Source organism: Dendrobium catenatum, unplaced genomic scaffold, assembly GCF_001605985.2.
Source record: "Dendrobium catenatum unplaced genomic scaffold, ASM160598v2 fragScaff_scaffold_621, whole genome shotgun sequence".
Classification (NCBI taxonomy): Eukaryota; Viridiplantae; Streptophyta; class Magnoliopsida; order Asparagales; family Orchidaceae; genus Dendrobium; species Dendrobium catenatum.
Genome location: NW_021319083.1, coordinates 1701921 through 1722675, shown reverse-complemented (window position 1 = coordinate 1722675; position 20755 = coordinate 1701921). Strand labels below are relative to the sequence as shown.

Genomic DNA, 20755 nt, shown 5'->3' with positions numbered 1-20755 from the left:
GCACTGTTCATCCGCGGCATTTTTTTCTCTCTACCGAACAGCTTGGGAAGAAAGGCGCGAACGAAAACGACCATTTTAGCGGCAAAATGGCGTTGGATTGGAGATGAAATACGGCATTTTTTGATTTCCCTGCATTTTGGAGTGAAAAATGACATTTTCGGTTGGAGATGCTCTTATAAGTGTTTAACACTGTTCTGTTTCTTCGCTAATCTAACTTTGTGATCCACAAACATCTGTGAAAGTGCAATTTCAAGCTCATTTAAAAAAAAAAATACACAACAGAGCAGCATCAACAAGGCCTTCAACATTGCAATTTAGATACTAGAAAATTATTATAGAAAGCAAGAAAAAAGCTGTCACACATGAAGCCTAAAGCTTCATTTGAGATAGTTTTTTGTTGCTTTCTAAAACAACTTTTTGATACAAAAAAGTTGTTTTAGAAAATACCAAAAAAATTGTCTCAAATGAAGTCTAAAATATATAATCCAATACCTTCCCGCAAATCGGACAACTGTCACTTATTTCCATCCACTCATACGTACAACTTAGATGATAGTGATGAGAATATTTTGTCTCAATTTTCGGGTTTTCGGGATTGTATTCTGCTTGAGAGATTACAAAACAAAACAAAATTAGATCAAGATTCCATGTCAAACGACTTTGAATTAAGGAAGTAGTAACAATGCCTTTATATGCAACATGTTTTTTTTTATTATAATGGTTGCGGGCTAGAATATACGCGTCGGTGGAGTTATAAAATTTAGGGTCTAAGTGTTGTACGAATATCTAGCACACACAAACAGGAGATAAAATAACATCATGATTTTTACGCGGAACACCCTAGAAAGGGAAAAAACTACGGGGCCATGCCTAATTGAAAAGTTCAACTAGTGCAATTTGAGAGACAAGAGGCTGATTCGTCCCACAAGTTAGGACGATCATATTACAATGAGTTTCTTCTGAACTGAAATTTAGTTACAAAGTCGAACAGAGTTTCGGCGTCACTTGGACGTCCGGCGGGATTCTGGCGTCGTTCTGACGATGAGAAGAACTCCGGCGGTGATCGAGGAGGAGCCGTTTTCTCCTCTCCTTCTCTTCTCTTCTTCTTCTTCTTCTATTCTTCTTTTTGCTTGGGGTCCCTCTTATGAGAAATGAGGAGTCTATTTATAATTTTTCTGAAGTGGCATAGCTCGTAAATAGGCGTGAGATCAGGGTCAAATAGGGAGTGGTCGAATGGACGGCTAGGATTGAATCCCTTGATTGTGCACCGTTTGTCAGACATTTGAAGGCCTTAGTGATGTCGGAATTCTATGATCTTGGGCTCATTGGATTCTTCTCGTTGAGCTGTTCGATTCGACTATAAGCTCGTTAAAATCGGAGACCGTTTGGTAACTCAAATTGTGGTACGAGGTTTCCAACAACGCTTCAGGTACTTGATTTTGGCTTATTTGGACTCGGATTGAGTTGAGTTTGGTGTCGTTGGGTTCGTATTTCCAAGACGCTCAGTTTGACTATAAGTTCGCTGAAATCGGAGTTCGGGAGCTCCCAGATTTAATTTTTGAAGTTTTCGACTCGATTTTGCCTCGAGATTCGTGCTTGATCAAAACAATTTTTTTGGGAATATATCAATAATAATAGTGGATGAGGAACAATTTAGGGTCCATTTTGGGGTGAAGTTATTACATGCGGAGTTAGAACATAGCTCTAATTCAGACTCTAAGGAAATCGAGTCCCGTGGCTTGTTCAATCTGGATGCGTCCCGACTCTACACTTAATAATTTCTCCTATTTGAGAGGATTATGACTACTATACAATTATTCACAACTGTTGTGACAGAAATACGTTTTTAAAATTATATACTTTTTAATTCAAAAAAAAAAAAAAAACAATAATTTCTTATAGCTACCTATTGAGTTATGAAAAGTTTGCTCGCCATAAAAATTTCAAAAAAATTATACAATAATAAAAATATAATAGGCAATTATCTTAGTGGATACTGTTGGATAAATCCATAAAAAGCTTTAAATAAAAATTGTCCTAAATGCTACCTGAATATCAACAGCTGCCACTCTTGCTAAACTTCTAATGGGGCAAACATCCTCATAACAATACACTTCTTATATGCATATGATAAGGTATTAGGCATTGAATTTATTATAATTACTAAACATTAAAAGCTAATAAGGTCCAAATTTTAATGTAATTAATATAACCAATACGTGACTAAAATTTTCTAAAATGTTTCAATAATTTTAATAATGCTAAAAATAATTAGTATATCTTATATTTGAAAACTATAATGCTAAATTTTATTGATTTTATTAATGCTTTGATTATTAGTGGGTTTAATCTATAGTATTTAGGGTTTGCTTAGTTTTTATTATTTTATTTTTCACATTATAATCATAATTTTTTTAGCTATTAAAAAAAAAATTATGTGTTAGAATATTACTTTTTATAATAGCTTTAAAAAATTATTTTTTAAATAAAAGCATCTAAATTATTTTTATAAAAAATTATAGCCATCCCAAACATAATTTAAATCCCTTAATAATAATAATAATAATAATTAATAATAATATACCATTCAGTTTCTTGCGAGTTCGTCCGAAACAACCCCTAATTTCCGAATTCCGAAGCTACAATTCTATCGCCATTGCTTCGCTCGCAAGACCTTTGGAAATCCCCAAAGCCAAAGGTGCGGAGACCTGAAACTCTGATCGCAAAGAATTCTCCTTTTCTCTGCTGCATCTGTCAGAATATCCCAAATTTCCCGAGCTTCCTCTCCTCGAATGCGTGAGGTAAGCTTATCTCAGTTGGAATGGCACTTATCCTTCCGGGCCTGGAGTTGGGGTTCAATGAAGAAAAGAGCGACGGATTTTCTATTCTTTATCGTGCCGTTTCTATGTTTTAGTTTTTGGAGTCGATTAGAGTTAGCCACGTGCCTATCTCTGTAGCTAGTTTCCGTAAGATGAATAAGGTGGGATTTTGAATTTCACCGAGGCCTTTGCAAGAAAAAACTAGCGCAAAATACTTCTTGTATCTAGAGTTGTATTGGAACCACTCAAATCCAGTCACTTTTTGGTAAAATCAATGCAGGCTCTTAAAATTTTAAGGTTGCTCAGGGAGACTTTTGAAAAACTTCAAGTGATTGTTGTTGCAGTTATTTTTTTGTTTTTTAATTTTAATTGTTTTAAGTAGTAGATGAATTGGCCCACTGAGATGATTGGAAAGAACCAGCTTTTATAGTTTTTGGTGCAATGAGGAAGAGCAGACTTTTTTTTTAGTGCTATTTGAATGTAATCACAGAAGTCAGTAGTTAGTGTGTTAGCACGTTCAAGGGCGGACCGTGACTGGGAGAAAACTCTCCAAATCACTGGCTTTACAATCACTGTCTTATATAATAGGGTAATTTGTATACAACTTGTGGTTTTGATTTTTTGTTTAAAAAAAAAGTTACAAGACTTTTCAAGAAAAAATAATACATTGACTTTAAACTAGGGTTTCTTGAAACAGTGATTAGGGTTTGTTTTGAAATCCTTGTAAAAGCAAAGTGATATGCTTTAGTGTATGCTTTTTATTGATGTCATGATTCTAATAAGAGAAAATTAAAAAAAAAAGTGAAAATTATAAAAATAGATAAATGCTCATAAGACGTAATTATTAGAATTAGCAAAATAAAAACAAAGTATACGATATAAAAGTTCAGCGGGCATGCTATTACGTCATCGGTCAATATTGCTATAATATAAAGTGATAGTGACATGTGATGTGTTTGGGTATCTTGAATCCATTGTACATGACAATAAAGATATAGCTTGAGTGGTAAAATGAAAAAAAAAGGAGTTTATGCAATAAGTGGTTATCATCAGAGGCATGGAGGTAAATTTAAATAAAACTACAATCAGACATATGATGTTGTATGGATTCAAATGTTTGGTAATAAAAAGTTGTTGATATCCAAGTTAAGTATGACATAAAGGAGAATGTTAAGATGACTATCTTATATAATTAAGAATCTATGATGCACAGACATGGACACGACGACACGAATACGACAGGACACGGACATGGGATACGTCAGTTATTGAAAATATAGGACACGGACGTGGGTTTGGCACATTATTATAGTTTTTATATTTTAAAAGGTGTATAAAAATTAAATAAGTATGATTTTAAAAATAATTTGAAAATAATAAGTCATTTAACTAGAATTTGTGCTTAAAATGATTAATATTAGGATGTCGAGAGTCAGGCGTCAATGTCGTTTATCAGTCACCGAGAGAGGAGATAAAAATACCTTCACTGCCAAAAAGAAATGAAAATGAGAATATTCGATGATTGGGTATTAAGTGGGGACGTTGATTTGGTGTTGTGAATAGGAAATAAAAAATTTATTTTAAATCCCGTCAAATACAAGAAATTATATTTAAAAAAATTCATAAAATATTTAAGATACGCGTGTCCGACACGCGTATCCAATTTGTATTTAATATTTATTAATCAGACACGTTTTCGGCGTGTTTGACACGTGTCGGAGGAGTATCAGGCGAGTGTCATGTCGGACACTGCATGCCTCTTTGAGGAGAAGTGTTGGTGCATCATAGTTAAGAATGATAAATTAAGTAATAATTATATTAGATTAACAATTAGAGTGAATTTTATTGTAGTTAAAAGCAATTGAAAACAGACTTAGGTGGTTTGGACATGTATAATAGGGGCTTGAAAATGTATCCATTAGAGGTGCATATAAAATTAATGTTAGAGGATTATGAAGAAGAAGAGATATGCTTATGCTAACTTGGATATGAGATGTTTAAAACTGTTTTATGAAGAATATATTTCACACCTTAGGTAACACTTTGTTGGAATGAATGGAAGATGATGATTCACAATCACTATATAGTTAAGATAAGGGAAATGATGGTGATGATGACGATATGAAATCCTCGAATTAGTATAAGTAGGGCTGCAAACAAACTGAGCCGAGCCGAGTATGTGAGTGTTCATATTTGAGTTTGTTTATTATTAGCTTGTTCAAGTTCGGTTCGTGTTTGATTCGAGCTTTATTTTTTGTGTGCATGTTTGATTCGTTTAAATTAATGGTGTTCATGTTTGGTTCATGTTCAGTTCATGTTCGATTCGTTTAATGCTTATCGAGCTTTAAACAAACAAGCCTTAACGAGCTATGTTCGTTAACATATTTAGCGAATTCTTTTATACTATCAAACAAGCATGTTTATGAACAAATCTAATGATTATTCTTAAGCTATCAAATGAGCAAGATTATGAACATATACATAACTAGTATTTTTGAGCTACCAAATGAGTTCGTTTATGACTAAACGATCTATAATTCATCTTATATTTGTTCATGAACATCTTAAACAAACAATCTAGCAAACATTGACCAATGTGAAATATCTCTTGTTCATGAACAAATTCATTCTATTGAAGGTATAAAGTAAAATGAAATAAAATTTATAATAAGATCAATTGTCCATTTAAAATGAAAATATGATTAATCTATATGAATATATTTATCCAGCTTATTCATGAGTTCAAAATCGAACACGAATCGAGCTTAATGTCAAGCTTGTTCACGAGCTTCAAATGATGTTGTTCATGAATATAAATGAACCAAACACATTAGTGTTCAAGCTTGTTTATTTAAGGATCGAGTATTACAAATGTTTTTCAAGTTTGTTTGTTTAGTTAGTTAAACGATCACAAACGAGCTTTAATCAAACCGAGCAACGAGTAGCTCGTCGAACGTTTGATTCGCTTGCAGCCCTAAGTACAAGGGTTTGTTATGAAACTGTAGTATGATGTTATATCAAATTTCATGACAAGCCCTAATAATATCTTAGGATTTCAAGAGAAACCCTGGTAGTATTGCTAAGGTTTCAAGAAACAATAGCATAAGTGTAGGGTTTTTTGGCCTTGTCTATGAGATCATATTAACAAAATTCATTGCTTGAAACTATTATTTTTAGTTACTCTCTTTGTTGATGGATTCTTCTTTGCAAATTATCTCTTAGTGGATGTCTCTTCTGTATGAATAGCTTGTACCAAAGGAGATGGTGGTGTTGGTGGTTTCTCCTTGGGCAGTATGAGCTTCATTGCAGCTATCATTGTAGTTATCTGATCTCCCATTTGCTCATTTTGGCTGATCAGACTCGTCACTTGTTTGTAATCTCTTCGTAAAGTCATATATCTTAGTTTCCAATCACCTAGTGTATTTTTACGAGTCCTTAGTGTAACAATGAAAATTTTATTATATGTTGGAATTAGTGCTCTATTATCAATAATAAATTGTAATTATGGTGTGGAAGTCTATCGGAATTCATAGGAATCATCTCTTATGGAGGAATTGAGAGATGATGGGATTCTTCCCATAGCATACCGAGAGTAGAGTGGTCTCCTGCTTTGAAACCCATGTAGTATTTGGATGTTTCCTTGGAATGCATGCCCAATGGAGAAGAGGGAGAGAGAAAGGCTCAATGGGAACCATGGCTATAACCTTGGTGAGAGATTGAGAATAAAATTGATGATCTACTAGTTTCAAGCTTAAAATGTGACATCCTAAGGCCTCCTATTTATAGAAAAATACTAGCGGATTCATATTTAGGAAACCTTACCCTTAATATCCAACATTCATTTAAATTATGGATTGCAGTAGACCTAATTAAGTTAATGGATAAGACACATCTTTATGTCAATTTTTAAAAGATGGAAATGTAGATAATCAAAGCTTAAATCAAGCTGTAATCTCTTGGATCTCTCCTAATAAATGAAGTTTTTCTTGATGAAATCACAATACTGTATTCACCTCACTTTGAGATCATGGTGTAATGTAGTTGCCTGAATGGTATTGATCGAAGTATAGTTCTGTGTTAATCTTCGCCGCTTGAAGTTATTTCCTCTTTTGTTATGCGCTATTTTTTTTTTTAATTCTTTTGAAGAGTTTGTTTATGCTTATTATGATATATTAGCAAAAAAAGTTTCAGTAACCTCTTCTGTTTTTCACAATAATTATCATCCAACAGCTTTGTAACAGATGATGCAAATAAAATACACCACCCTCACATTACAACTGCAGTTCATGCTGCTTTAGTTTCTCTTCACGTTTTTTTTTTTCCAATTTATGAGATATCAATTACAAAGCCGATTTTCTCATAGCTTTGTGGGTGTGGATGGCATACCCTTTCTTTTGTCGCAGGCATGGTTTTCTACCGGACAAAAATGCATGGGTTGCAGTAGCAGCCAAGAACCAGATAGCTGAGCTCTGCTCTTCTGGCGATTAACATTTTTTGTACTGATAAATGGCTGCTGGTCAACAAAGGAAGCGCTTTGCTAGTTCCAATTTGCACGAACTAAAGGGAAAGAAGAAAAAGAGGCTCGACTCATCAGATTATATTTTGAACTTGAGATCACATGTACATTTACAATGGGATGAGGTTCAAAAGAGAGTAGTGGCAAAAAGGGAGCAAATTGGGATAACATGGAAAGACTTGTCTCCCTATGTTGATTCCGTGCCTAAGATTCATTCCGGTTTAGCTGATGTCTTTTCTTTCCCAAAAGAAGTATTCGATTTGGATAATCTAATGGAGGTGCTTTCTCATGAGGTAGCTAGATCTTTCAGTTTTAATTCTTCCCCTTTGATATGACTGAGCTAGACCCACCTATTGGGTTCCTTCTTTTACATCTGGGCTGAAACATTTGATATATTTTTGATAGGTCTGGTTGACTTGTCTGTCAGTGTCTGAAAGAAAGCTTCTCATGCAGTTCCTTCCTAGTTGCGCTTTTCCTGAAGAAGCAGTTCAGTCATTGCTTACTGGGGAAAACCTTCATTTTGGAAATCCTTTCCTTAAATGGCAAGTATTGCGGACCTTAATTCATTTTTAACTGTGAGTGTTATCTTTCTGTTTTGAGATGTTTTCACATTGCATGCTATAAATTTTATACTGACACGTAATATTTCTGATTTTTATGAAGTTTCCAGTCATGAGAAGTGTGCTATGAACATTAGAATTTTAGATTAATCTTTTGAACCATTTGTGGAACGGTCTTGTAGTTAAAGTGTTAAACGTGACTATTTGAGCCCATATTAGTGGCGTGTACATAAAAAAAGCAACTTATCCTGACTTAGATATTCTAAAACTCGGAGGCTGGTGATGGTATTGTTAAAGTAGATGTGCTTAGATTAAAAGCATTTTTATGCTCACACCATTATTTTTGTTAGAGCATGATAATGTGGCAACCCAACAAGAATTACGATATAAAGGTGGCTTAGCCAATGGATGTTTGAATAAACAAGTGTTGGTACATTATAATTTTTTTTCCCTCTGCATTGCTGGTCTTGAAAAATTGTTAAGTTGTCAGAGAGTACATATCATAATTTCATGGTTTTATGTGTAAGTGCATGATTTATCAAGTGACATTACGGGTGCTTATATGTATATATAGCACATAATTTTTAAACTGTAACTGCATTTTGCATTCTATTCGTTAACTACACTCAGGTTTGAACTCTGAACTTGTTATGTACGAGGCCATTGCTTGACGACCTCTTGACCGCCGATCTGCCAGGAACATGTCCTTTTGGAAATAAATATTGCATGGCTGTGGTTAACTTCATCATACAGAACCCATTCTTGTGTCTATCCTGTTTCTTCACTGTGTGTGGAACAATAATCTTTTGTATGTTTTTTTTATTGCACCATTGTTCTTTTTTTCTGTTTTTTTTTTCCTGTTTTTTGTGGGCTCTGAAAAAAAAAAAGATATAGTTAGAACTCCCTATTGTGAAAGAAATTTTGATCAAGACTAGTCTATAGGTTCTATGTTATTTTTCTTCAGTTGGATTTTGGGAGAGGGATATATCGCTATGGACTCTAAGCAGATGGTGGGGGAAAATGATGACAAATTTGATCAAAATCCTATAGTTTTATCACCTTGGGTTATTATGGATCATGCTCTACTTAGCCAATGGATGTAGTTGACCCAACTAATTAGAGGATCTTTATTAGCAACCATGTGTTGCATCGTATACGGGTACCTTGTAGAATTAAAAAAAAATTGTCGAAGGGCTAATTTCATGTATGACCATGACTAATATTGAGTTTCATGCCCTATTGAGCGTGTCTTATATCTCACAACTTATATATTTATCTATTAAGGAACATTAGAGCTTGGCCCTTGATTTGATTAATGTTGTTTAGAAGTTTATTTTGAACACACCCATGCAGTCCAAAGGGAGATTGGCATGTATTCATTGTTGTGAGATTTTTTAATGTAATCTTATAAATGCACTGGATATTTAATTGGCTAATTATAAGTTTCAATTATACTTAAATTTATCAATCCTAGCAAATTAGTGTGGATGGTGTATATATATCAAATATATATATCTTTTTTTTTTAATTAGATTTTGATGGACTTTTTTATGGTTATTATTTACTTGATTGCACAACGGGCCTTCAAAATTCACACCCTATCCTTTTCCATGAGAGTCTTGGTGTTTTCCAGATCAAATTTATAAGGTATATTATATTGAAGATAAGACACTATCTATAGATTTACCTTAATTTTGAGAGGACTTTTTGATCTTATTCTAGATTTTTCATAAGTGCAAGTCCCTATGTTTAATTATTCATCCGGATGATAAGAAATAATTTTTGATTAAGAATAGTTGTTAGATAGATACAAAGTGCTTGACATATAGTACCAGTATAAAGTTTAAAATTTACCAACTTACATTAAAGTCGATGGTGAGGTGAATGCTGTCAAATTTGATCAAGATTTTATGGTTTCGTCGACTTGAGTTATCATAGACCTTAGGTTACTCAGCCTGAGGTGGTGGTTGACCTATTCTGACCAAATGATTTTTGTTGATAAGCATAGATTGTTTTGTCTAAAGGAACTTTGTAGACTTGAGGTGTACATTTGTATAATGAGAAAAATGTTAGTTGAGCTGAGCTAATCGAGAACTTTGTGTCTCATTAAGTGCACCATATAATTTACAAAAGGTTTTTAGTCATCCGGGAATTTGCTAGTTGTGTTGATAATCGCAATTTATGGTGTTATTTTGTGGAAAAAATAAACCAGTTAGAGGGCTCTAGTCATAACCACTTACATGCGGTGTCATTTGATGAGAAAATTACTGGTTAGTTGATGTCACGTACTTGCTGGTGAGAGATCATTTGGGAATGAATCGTAGTGATAGACTTGACAAGACATTGACCATTGAGCTATGATTATTCTTAAATTTATCACTTTGGGCAAATAATTATGGAAGGTGAATAGATTTTGCTTTAAGTTTTAGGGGATTAATTTCTCTTAAAATACTTAAAATTTTATAAGTTTTCTCGATACTTCACATTTTACTTGAGTTTGAGCCCAAAATAGTTTGTACAAAGGTTTGAGGGCATTTTAAAAATATAGTCCCTTTCGGTAGAAATTTGCTTTCAACACGGCTATTATTGAGATATTTTAATATTTTATTTTATCATTTGAACATTGATTTTTTATCTTTTTTTTATTTGCCTCTCTTTTTAGAGAGAGAGTGTGTGTGTGAGAGAGAGAGAGAGAGAGAGAGGCCGATGACGGTTGTGTCAATGACTGAGGCAAGCAAAGATTTTTGAGAATTTGAGAGAGACAGGTGAAGGAGAGATCGAGAGTGAGCGAGTGGGTAGGTGAGGGGGATTTGCGAGGATTGTGCATGGCATGGGTGGTGACATGCACGAAGTGGTTTGTGTACTGGATGGTGTGGATTCCACAAATAAGGTTTTTTTTTGTCAATATGCGCCAGTCTTTTGCCAAGAAAGCCCAAAGCATATTTATCTTAGATTGAGTTGGCATTTTTATGATGCGAATTTTTTCAGTTATGAGTTTCTAATGACTGAAAACATCATTGGGGAAATGCTCAAAGTATGCTTTTCTTTGTGGTCATGAGTTTAGTTTTGATAAAGAACCATTTCAATTATAACATTCTGAGAATTAAAATAATTTTTTGCGCGCCAAATGATTTCAAATGTTTTGCTTGATTTGAAATTGAGGGTATTGATAATAAAGGTTTTACATGGAAGCTCCTTGGTTATGATATATGATACACATCAATATGATAGGAAGTACTTATAGATCTCGAGTATTTCCTATCAATCTTCGAAAAACAGCGAGCTTTCTCCACAAAAATCTGCACAAAACCACGAAAACAGTAGATAATTTGTATTAAAGGGAAACGGAAAATAACAAGATACAATTGATCCTCTATTTGAGAGGATTATCGATCTCTCCCAAATCTCTAGACGCCGTAGAGCCCAAAAGAAAACCTAAATCTAAGAGATCTCAAATTTCATCCAAATTCAAGATGCCCTAACGCTAGGATAACAAACTATTTAATGCATACAAATAAAAAGGAAATCCTTAAATAGTCCCTACATTCAAATTTTCCTCCCAAAATCCTTTCTAAAATGTTTGGTTGGCTCTTGCGTTTCGAACGACTACCGAAGAGGCAAAAGATTTCCGCCTCTATTGCTCTGGGCCAGTCTCGTATGGATCGGTTGGACCGATCTAACAATACTCCTTCTCAAAGATCCACCTTGTCCGCAAGGTGAAAATATGACACCCTCATCAATTCCTTCTTCATCACAAATGGTATGAACTTGAAGAGTTCGGTCCTTACACCTGTGCTCCTGAGTATACTTCTCGTCGCATCTAAAACAGAAACCCTTCGCCCTCTTCTCCTGTAATTCTGTTTCCGTGAGCTTCTTGACGTTTTCCCCGGATCTTCCTTTTGCAGTCTTTTCCTGTGAAGTTCCCCGAAGAGTATCCAATGTTGGCTCATTGGATGCCAATAAGGTGGTGGTCATCTTGTCTGAGACTACTGACATACTGCCTCTAGTTTCTCTCTCTAGGTGCCTCTGATCCTCCACTAACTGAGCTAGTTCCATGGCCTCTCCCAAGTCACTAGGCTTCATTACTCTAACCGCTGCCCGGATCTCTGGTGTCAGCCCCTTCATGAAATTTCCCTCTAGCACTATCTCAAGAAGGCGGTCCAATCGGCTAGCAAGGTACTCGAATCTCTCCCGGTACTCCGTTACTGAACTCTCCTGTGTCAAAGCGACGAACTGCTCGTAGAAGTCTACTCCCTTGCCAGTTCGAAAACGTTCTACCAAATAATCCTTGAACTCTCTCCAACTCCGTATGAGTTATTGCATGTCCCTCCATTGATACCAAGACAAAGCCTTCCCTTCTAAACATAGGCCCGCTGCTGTTAGTCTCCTCTCCTCTGTCAGCCCATTGACGGCGAAATATATTTCTACCTTGTAGATCCACCCGTGCACATCCTTTCCCTCAAAGATTGACATCTTCAGTTTCGTCACCCTCGGGTCACACCCATTTCTTCTAAATCCTCCATTACCTCCCATTCCTTGAAGCGGAGGTGCTCTCCAATTGTCACGATCTTCCCTCCGGCGATCATACCCAAAACATTCATCAAAATCTCTTTATATTCTTTCAAAATCGGCACCCCGAAGATCGAAATTATCCCCTCCTTACAAATTAAGCATCCCTTCTTACATAGCCAATGCTCATCTCCCTCTAAAAAGTGGTTCTAGAGGAGGCATTCCATCTTCTCCCTCCAGGATATCCACTTTTGGATTTTCCCTTACCCTAAACGTGTCAGGGTTTCCATCTCTTCCATGGCCGCTGGTAGTTTCCTTTGTTTCTGATGTCACCGGTTTGATTTTGGCGTCAAGCAATTTCTTCAACATGTCTTCCACCATGGCGAACTTTTCCATCCTTTCATTGACGGATGCAATCTGATTTTGAAGATCAGTGATCTTCTCCTCAAAATTTGCTTTGAGTTGCCCAAGTTCTCCCTCCAAAATTTTCACTTTCCTTCCGGCCATTGATTCCCCTTCGATCGATGTGCTCTAATACCAATTTGATAGGAAGTACTTGTAGATCTCGAGTATTTCCTATCAATCTTTGGAAAACAGCGAGTTTTCTCCACAAAAATCTGCACAAAATCACGAAAGCAGTAGATAATTTGTATTATTTGAGAAAAGGGAAACAAAAAATAGCAAGATACAATTGATTCTCTATTCGAGAGGAGGATCGATCTCTCCCAAATCTCTAGACGCCGCTAGAGCCAAAAGAAAACATAAATCTAAGAGATCTCAAATTTCAGCCAAATGCAAGATGCCCTAACCCTAGGAAAACAAACTATTTAATGCATATAAATCAAAAGGAAATCTCTAAACAGTCCACGCATTCAAATTTCCCTCCCAAACCCCTCAAAAATCCTTCCTAAAATGTTCGGTTGGCTCTTGCGGTCTGAACGGCTACCGAAGAGGCGGAAGATTTCTGCCTCTATTGCGCTGGGCCAGTCCTGTGCGAACCAGCTGGACCGGTCTAACACAATCATACCCATCATAACAGTTAAAGCTTGAAGCATGCTTGCCTTTAAGATAGGAAACTTATATGACATTGATATACCCATCCTAATAAGCTTTGCAGTAATTGAATTCATCATCAAGTTGGAAGATGCGCTAAGTATGTCTTTCAATCTTGGAGGTGTGGTTGTAATGAGGGTTCCCTGTGGGTATGATTTATGATAATCATATCCAACGTAGGGAAAAATGTCTTGGATTGCACATAGGGAGATCAAAGGTGTTTTTGCATGTCAAACGAGGTGAGCAGTGCTTGCCCACATACCTCTATGTTTTGTATTTATATTCCTAAGCTTTCTTTTTCAGTGTTGATGAACTTAGCATTCATTGCATTTTTTGTGATTGGATGGAGAACTTCGCTTTCACCACCTGATTGACCTAATAGGCACATCCAAGTCCTTGGAAAAGAATATTGGTTCTACCAGGGTTGAGAGCATTTCATTATTCATTATTATTATTTTTCATTTGCAATTTGGATAATTGTCAGGCTGCAGACCATGTATGCTCCATTTTTCTTATTGTGTTAAAAACCTATGAAATTCTTATTTTCTTGATATCTACACTCTTTTTTATTATTTTCTTAAATTTAATGGACCATTTTACTTTTTTTGAGCAATAAAATAGAAGTCCTTATCAAGATGAGCACAAGAAAAATTCAAGAAACCCAAAGTATCTTCTAAAATTACCTGAATTTTTGTAATTTCCTAGCTTGTTTTCATATTTTTCTGGATTCCCTTTCATTTTTTCCTTATTTTTTTTCTTTTCTCTTTTTTGCCATGTTTATTTCATCATTATTTTTTATTCAATTTTTTTTAAAAATATGTTGAAATAATATTTTTTTCTTACTAACATCTTTTTTCATTTAGGAGTTTATTTCAGTAATCATTAAAGGCTCATGCTGCTCCACTCTAATATTTGTTATGTTCTCTGATCCTATCCTTACTTCAAAGTACTACATGTATCAAACTTTACATATTAAGTTGCACTTGTTGAGTTCTATATTACTTTTACTTGTCTTTAAACTTTCTTGATTTGCTTGTTCTTCCATTATTCCTTCCATCTTTGAAGCTGTTGGTTGCGTATTAACACCTACAAGATTTTTTCTCGTTTACTCAATATATTATCATTGACTAAACCATTGTATGTAAATTGTCAGGTCTACCTTACTTTGCTCCAGTGATCTACATCCTGATGTTCTTCTTCAGAAGGAACGACACACCAGAGTCAGTAAGAAACAATATAACTTGGAGATAAATAAGTACCATACTAAGTATGTTATATTTTTGTATTGATTTAGCTTAACCTTCTTGTAACTTTCAACTGTTTCATACATGAATTTTGTGTCTGTGACAGCATGGTTGCGGTGCTCAGGATGTTGAAGGAGAAATCAGAAACTTGTGAGGATCCAGAGAAGTTGTGGAGGTTGTTTATTTGTTTGGTTATTTCTTTTGTTTAATATATCTGGAGATAATTTATAAAACTCATCTTGATGACTTCAACTCAATAATTATAATAATTCACTCCTATATCTTTATAGAAAACTACTTGTATGGGACTTAACTACAACTTCATTCAAGTATAAGAAGCTTCACTGCATTGCTCTTCTCTTTTACATATATGTTTGTTATTTTATGCAGTTTCTTAAGTGGGATTGGTTTTTTATCCAGTGATGAAAAAATTTCCTCTTTTTTAAAAATTCCTAGTTGTAATTTGTTGTTTGCTGTGCTCACGAACCTCATGGATGATGTTCTGCTTGTAGTATGCAATGGATTGATTATGGTGCACTTTATATCTTCTGTTGCGTTTTTCTTGCAATGAAAAATATTGCAACTCTTGTTCCTTTCTCCAAACGAGTCTGTTGTTTTGTTTATATATTAGTCACCACTATGCCTGGAGTTTGTGATTTGCAATGTCTAGTAAGAACATCCATGACTAAAGCAAAAAGATATGGGCTTAAAGTTGATCCTTGATGTTATCCAACTGAAATAGGAAAATACTTGGCCAAATCTCCTTGTATTTGAATGCTAGTAATAGCTCTTGCATACATGTCCTTATGGACTTGAATATAAGCATTATTAATCTCTTTCTTTTCTAGAACTCTCCAGAGCACTTCTCTTGAAGTGTTGCCCAAAGAATTTAAAATGATTTGATTTTGTCTATAAAGTAGTTTAGGCTATCAGATTTGTAAATGTATAGAGGACTTTTCTTGAGCTTCGAAGCCGAATAACTTCTCTTGAACCATCTTTTACGTGTTGTTTCATGCCAAGCATCCAATTTTTTGTCTCTAAACTGTATTAAAATTGTGAAGTGAAGACACCACTATGGTACCTACTGTGCATGGTTGGGCTGGCTAACAGCCTTACTAGTGTCACCGAAGTTTTGGTCTGAACCATTCTGAAAAAAAAAATCAAATATTTGCTGGCACAAGCACAAGTGAGCCACTTTTAGTGAGTTGGTTCATAACTTGATAGAAGGAAAAAGTGTATTCGTTGTTGCTTGACCCTCATTTATTTTCATTCGTGCTCTGTGGCTGGCTGTTCTAAATTTTGTTGATTTTAATATTCATCGTCCGTATATTGAGATCATTAAAATATTAGAGCTTCATGTTTCATTAGCCGATTTTGGTGATATTTGGACTTTAATCCAAGTCCATCCATGGAGTTTGTTTCAATTAAACTAGAATAGTGGCCCAAGTCTAATTTGGGAAATATTTTGCCCGGTACTACTAGAAGGAAGGAATAACATGAAAACTATGCTGAGTTACATAATATTTTATTATAAACTGTATGCTCATTCACCCTTCTTTTGCTGCGCTTGAAATCCACAGCATGGTAACATAGGTTTTGCTGCCTATCTTTTTTCAATGTGTTGGTTTTTATGCTTTTCAAGTACTTTTTGGCAAATGCGGTCTATAGAAGAATGAGACTTCTAATCAAGAATGCATTCTATTTGTGTTCGCAGGAAGCTGTCCACTCTGAATGACAGCAGCGAGGGTTCAGAAAAGCCTCATGATTATTTCATACAGAAGGAAGAACTGCCACTGAAAATATCTAATCGCTATGTGGATGAGGCTAAATATATGTCTTATATCAAGGTACTGGTTGCATGCAGCTTTGTTGGTGATTAGAGTTTGGTCCAGCACTTTTTAATATGGAAGCCATGCATTTCTTTTTGATTGAGGGAACTAGTGCCTTCTGGTGCTTGCTGAGTTGAAAGTTGGCTATTATATGAAAGGTTTGAAACCCTAAGATCCTCACTATCATTGCCAGAAGGGTGAGGTGAGATAAAAAAAAAGGGGGTGAGGTGAGATAGAAGAATGAAGTTTGAAGGATTTTTTTATTCCATGAAACTCCTACTTTATTCTTGGCTTGAAGTTGGATGTTTTTCCAAAATGTTATTCACATACAAGATTTGTCCAATATCAACTAATCGACTTAACACCATCATATTTGCAAATACACCACTAAGCTTTAACAAATGACATAAAACGGCCATTGAAATCGCTTTTTCGATTTTTCTAGTGCATTTAGTTTCCCATCCTCCTTGGTTTTGTCTAGTGTGGTGGTATACTTCTTCAGGGAATGGTAATGCGCACACTCTACTCTCCTTGGATTGTGGTGCTTGATGGGTTGAATCTTGTGGCTATTATAGAAAAGGTTTGATAGTCTAAGATTGTCAATATCCTTGTTGGAAGTTGGGATGTCAAAATGGGGTTTTGAGTCGGGTTTGGGTCCAATCCAAAAATGACCCGCCGTTATTTGAGCCAACCCGATTCTAGAAACGGTCAGAAATCTAAACACGGATCCGACCCACTCCAAACTTGGGTCAACCCCACTCGACACGCTGACTCGGGTGCAGATCAGGCGAGCTAGGGTGAGTTGCGAGCTGCGGGGTGCATGAGGGGGAAGGGGTCAAGCGTGGGCTGTAGGTTCGCGACTCGCGAGTGGGGCGTGGGGTCGCTAGTGGGTGTGAACCTGGCAATGCAATGCACGCGGCTGAGGGGGGTACGAGTCTAGCAATGCGTGAGCGGGCCTTGGGAGCACCTGAGCGCAAGGGGAAGGCCACGAGCCGCAGGTGTGCGGGTGCCGATACAGGACACGGACGTGACGTGGTGCACCGCCTACACCGGTGCGACCCTGCGGGCTGGAATGTGGGACGCGTACCACGCAGTCATGCGGATAGCAGGAGGGGCCAGTCAATGTGATGCAAGACCTATAGCTTGAGATTGGCTTGCAGATCCAGGTCAACTTTTGGCTTTTGGGTCAACCCAAATCTGACCTGATTTTAAAAATGGGTCAAAAAACGGGTCAAATTAAAATCAGTTCGGAAATCTGAACCCGACCTGTTTGCCAAAAAGGTTGACCAAAACCAGAATTTTTTTGAGTCGGGCTCGGGTCGGATTTTAGGTTGGGTTAAATAATGACACCCCTAGCCGGAAGGATGAGGAGAGATGGAAGCATGAAGTTTAAAGACTTCATTATTTGTCGAAACTCTTGCTTCATTCTTGGCTTGAAGTTGGATGATTTCATGACTTTTTCTCATAAATGTTGTGGTTGATCCCTTTTTTATACCATTTAAAATATTTATCTTGGATCAACTAAGAGACCTTAATGCCCGCAAATTTGCAAATACACCTCTAATCTTCAACAAATGACATAAATGACTATCTAAAATTACCCGCATCTAAAATTCCCTGATTTGATATTTCTGGTGCACTTAATTTTGCATTCTCTATGGTTTTGTTCAGTGTGGTAGTTCACTTCTCTTGGGAATAGCATAGAATAAGGTGCACACTCCTACTTTTGCTTGATTGTATTTTGCTTGCTTAATCCTCATTTATGCATGTAAAGTAGATAAAATATTATCATAAGCCTTTGTTCAATAGAAACTGGTTTTCCGCTTAATATTAAGCTCACAAAGGTAATGTGACCTTCTGTGGCGTGAAGTTGACGACTTCTTGTATTTACAGGTAAATAAGAAGCAATTCAAAATGCTAAAAGAGCTAAAACATTCTGGTGATCACATTCAGTCCAAATCCGTTAGCCATGTGCTTGGTGACATCAAAAACTTTCATGTATATCCATATAAATTGTATGAGGATGAGGAAAATAATAGGCTTCGAGAACATTGGTTAGCATTTTAATCAATATAGCTTTCACCTTGCCTTGAATTTGAGTGATCAAATCATTTTGTTCCCACAGGATGCAGGTGGCTAAAGATACCCATGCAGCTTTTGAAAAGTACAATAAGAGGAAGTTCCTGAAAATGCACCGGATGGAATGTTTGGAGAAAGAACTTGCTGAATCAAGAGCATTGCTTCATGAAAAGGTTCGACGATTGTTATTGTTTCAAATTGTGCATTTGTAGAAAGTTTTTTTTTATAACATGCATAGTTGCTATCAGAATTATCTTTTACTGCATTATTTTTCCACCCTTTGCCTTTAGAATTTCTGATTGTGAAGATTTCATGCTGATTTCTTCTAGGATTATCGAACTTATAATCTGCTTTACTGCTATACCATATCTTTTTATTACTGAGTAATTCTAGCACTTGCAGAGTAGGCCAAGGAAGCTGGTGTGAACAGTTTAGTAAGATTAAACAATTGATGTAAAAGGGTATATTATACCCCTCTAAGTTCAGCATTTCATATTATTACCTTTGAACTAATGTTCATTCTTAATCAAAATTCGGTTGTCTGATTCATAGTGTTGTCCTTAACTGCTCTTGATTTTCCAATCTTTTTGTCTTTACTGAAGCCTTTTACTTCCACTATTTAAGTAGAAAATTGTTGTGTTGAAGTCGTAATCGTTTTATCAGGCTGAGGAATCAGTTCTGGGGAACTCACCTGGTCATTCCATTGTTTCAACTGATGAAGAAGATTCTCGTTCCCGTTCTGTCTCTGCTCATGATCATACGTTGGAGCGAATACCTTCTCTCAACAGTGTTCGAGAGCTCAACCCTTCCATTTCGGATCAAGAAACAAGAAATGAAAATACACTGAAACCTGCAAAAAATACACTTTCTCCCTCACAATCTGTTGATAAAATGGATTCCAGTCAGATGGTCGAGGAACTAAAAGCTCTCATCTCACCATTGAAGAGCACCTGGATTTCTACTAATTGTGAGGATTCAAACTATCAGAAACCTTCACAAACCCATTTGTTTGCATCTTCTGATGTACCGCTCAACCAATGCCAACATTTTCAAGTTCAAGCAACACCGATAATCAATTTGGAAAGAGAAAGCATGGAGCAGGTTGCTGGGCGGCTTCTTCCCTCATCTTTTAGTGTCGAAACTACTTCACAATTGTTCGGTTCTTATATCCAAAGCCATGATGAGGTGATTCCAACTTTTCCAATGGCATCAGATATACTTTCATCACACATGAATGATTTGAGCCAACCCGGACTACAGTTATTGATGAATGATGGAAACTTGCGAGAAATCGATCGGTTCCCTCTTCTTGAGGATAACCACGAACCCATCAATGAAAGACATTCTTGTGAGAAAGAACTTTACCTGCAAAACATGATTGACAAGAACTTCTGCAACAAGATCAGGTATGAAAATCAGCTAGGATACTATCCATCATCGAGTTCAAGGTGTACTTTGCAATCCTGTGTCACTGATAGATTAGGGAGGCAAAATTTGTTTCCTAATGAACATCAGCCACATAATGTTTGGTCTGGAATTGATTCTTCTGGAAATGGAGTTCAAAGTGGCAGTGGTGATGGGAGTCTCTACAGTGTCTTGCCTGAATTCAGAAATTTGCCTTTCCGATTGTCTTTCGACGCCGCTGGTTCGGACCAACTGTTGCGGCCTCCAAACTATATTGGTATGAGCATGGCTGAACCATTCATCCCAACTCAAGTGAGTAGCTCTACAGGTCTTACCTCTGCTCCAATTCCTTCAGTAGACTTGATGCGTATTAATTACACCCATCAGAACCCCCCAACTCTTCAAGAATCTGCCATGAAGCCATTTATGAGGCATTGGCACCAATAGCAAAATCTCATTTTAGGCTGGAACTCATCTCTTCACAGGCAATGCTTAAGGGGGAGTCTGATGATTGACAAGCCCTTGGAAGCAAAGCTTATGAATGTGCATAAATTTATGAACAAGTGTATTTATACAAATTTTATTTATTTTTCCTCTTGAAAGGATATTTTGTTAGTGAAAGTTTTTCTTTCTTTTTATCCTCCTATTTAGAAATTTCTTTTATTTTATTTTGGAATGAAAACTGCGCAAGTAATATTATATAATAATTATTTATATCATATTATATAATATATATATATTA

At 36.0% G+C, this 20755-nt stretch overlaps 1 protein-coding gene across 1 annotated transcript; it reads left to right on the top strand.

Moving 5' to 3' along the window:
• The first annotated feature begins 2596 nt into the window (after positions 1-2596).
• Positions 2597-20651, top strand: LOC110111814. The gene is made up of 9 exons (XM_020843832.2): positions 2597-2801; positions 7223-7628; positions 7741-7877; positions 14611-14724; positions 14808-14876; positions 16416-16548; positions 18424-18584; positions 18656-18782; positions 19273-20651. Exons 2-9 carry the CDS (start codon positions 7326-7328, stop codon positions 20458-20460), a joined length of 2232 nt encoding a protein of 743 aa, XP_020699491.1. The 5' UTR covers positions 2597-2801; positions 7223-7325; the 3' UTR covers positions 20461-20651.
• The last annotated feature ends 104 nt before the right edge of the window (positions 20652-20755 follow it).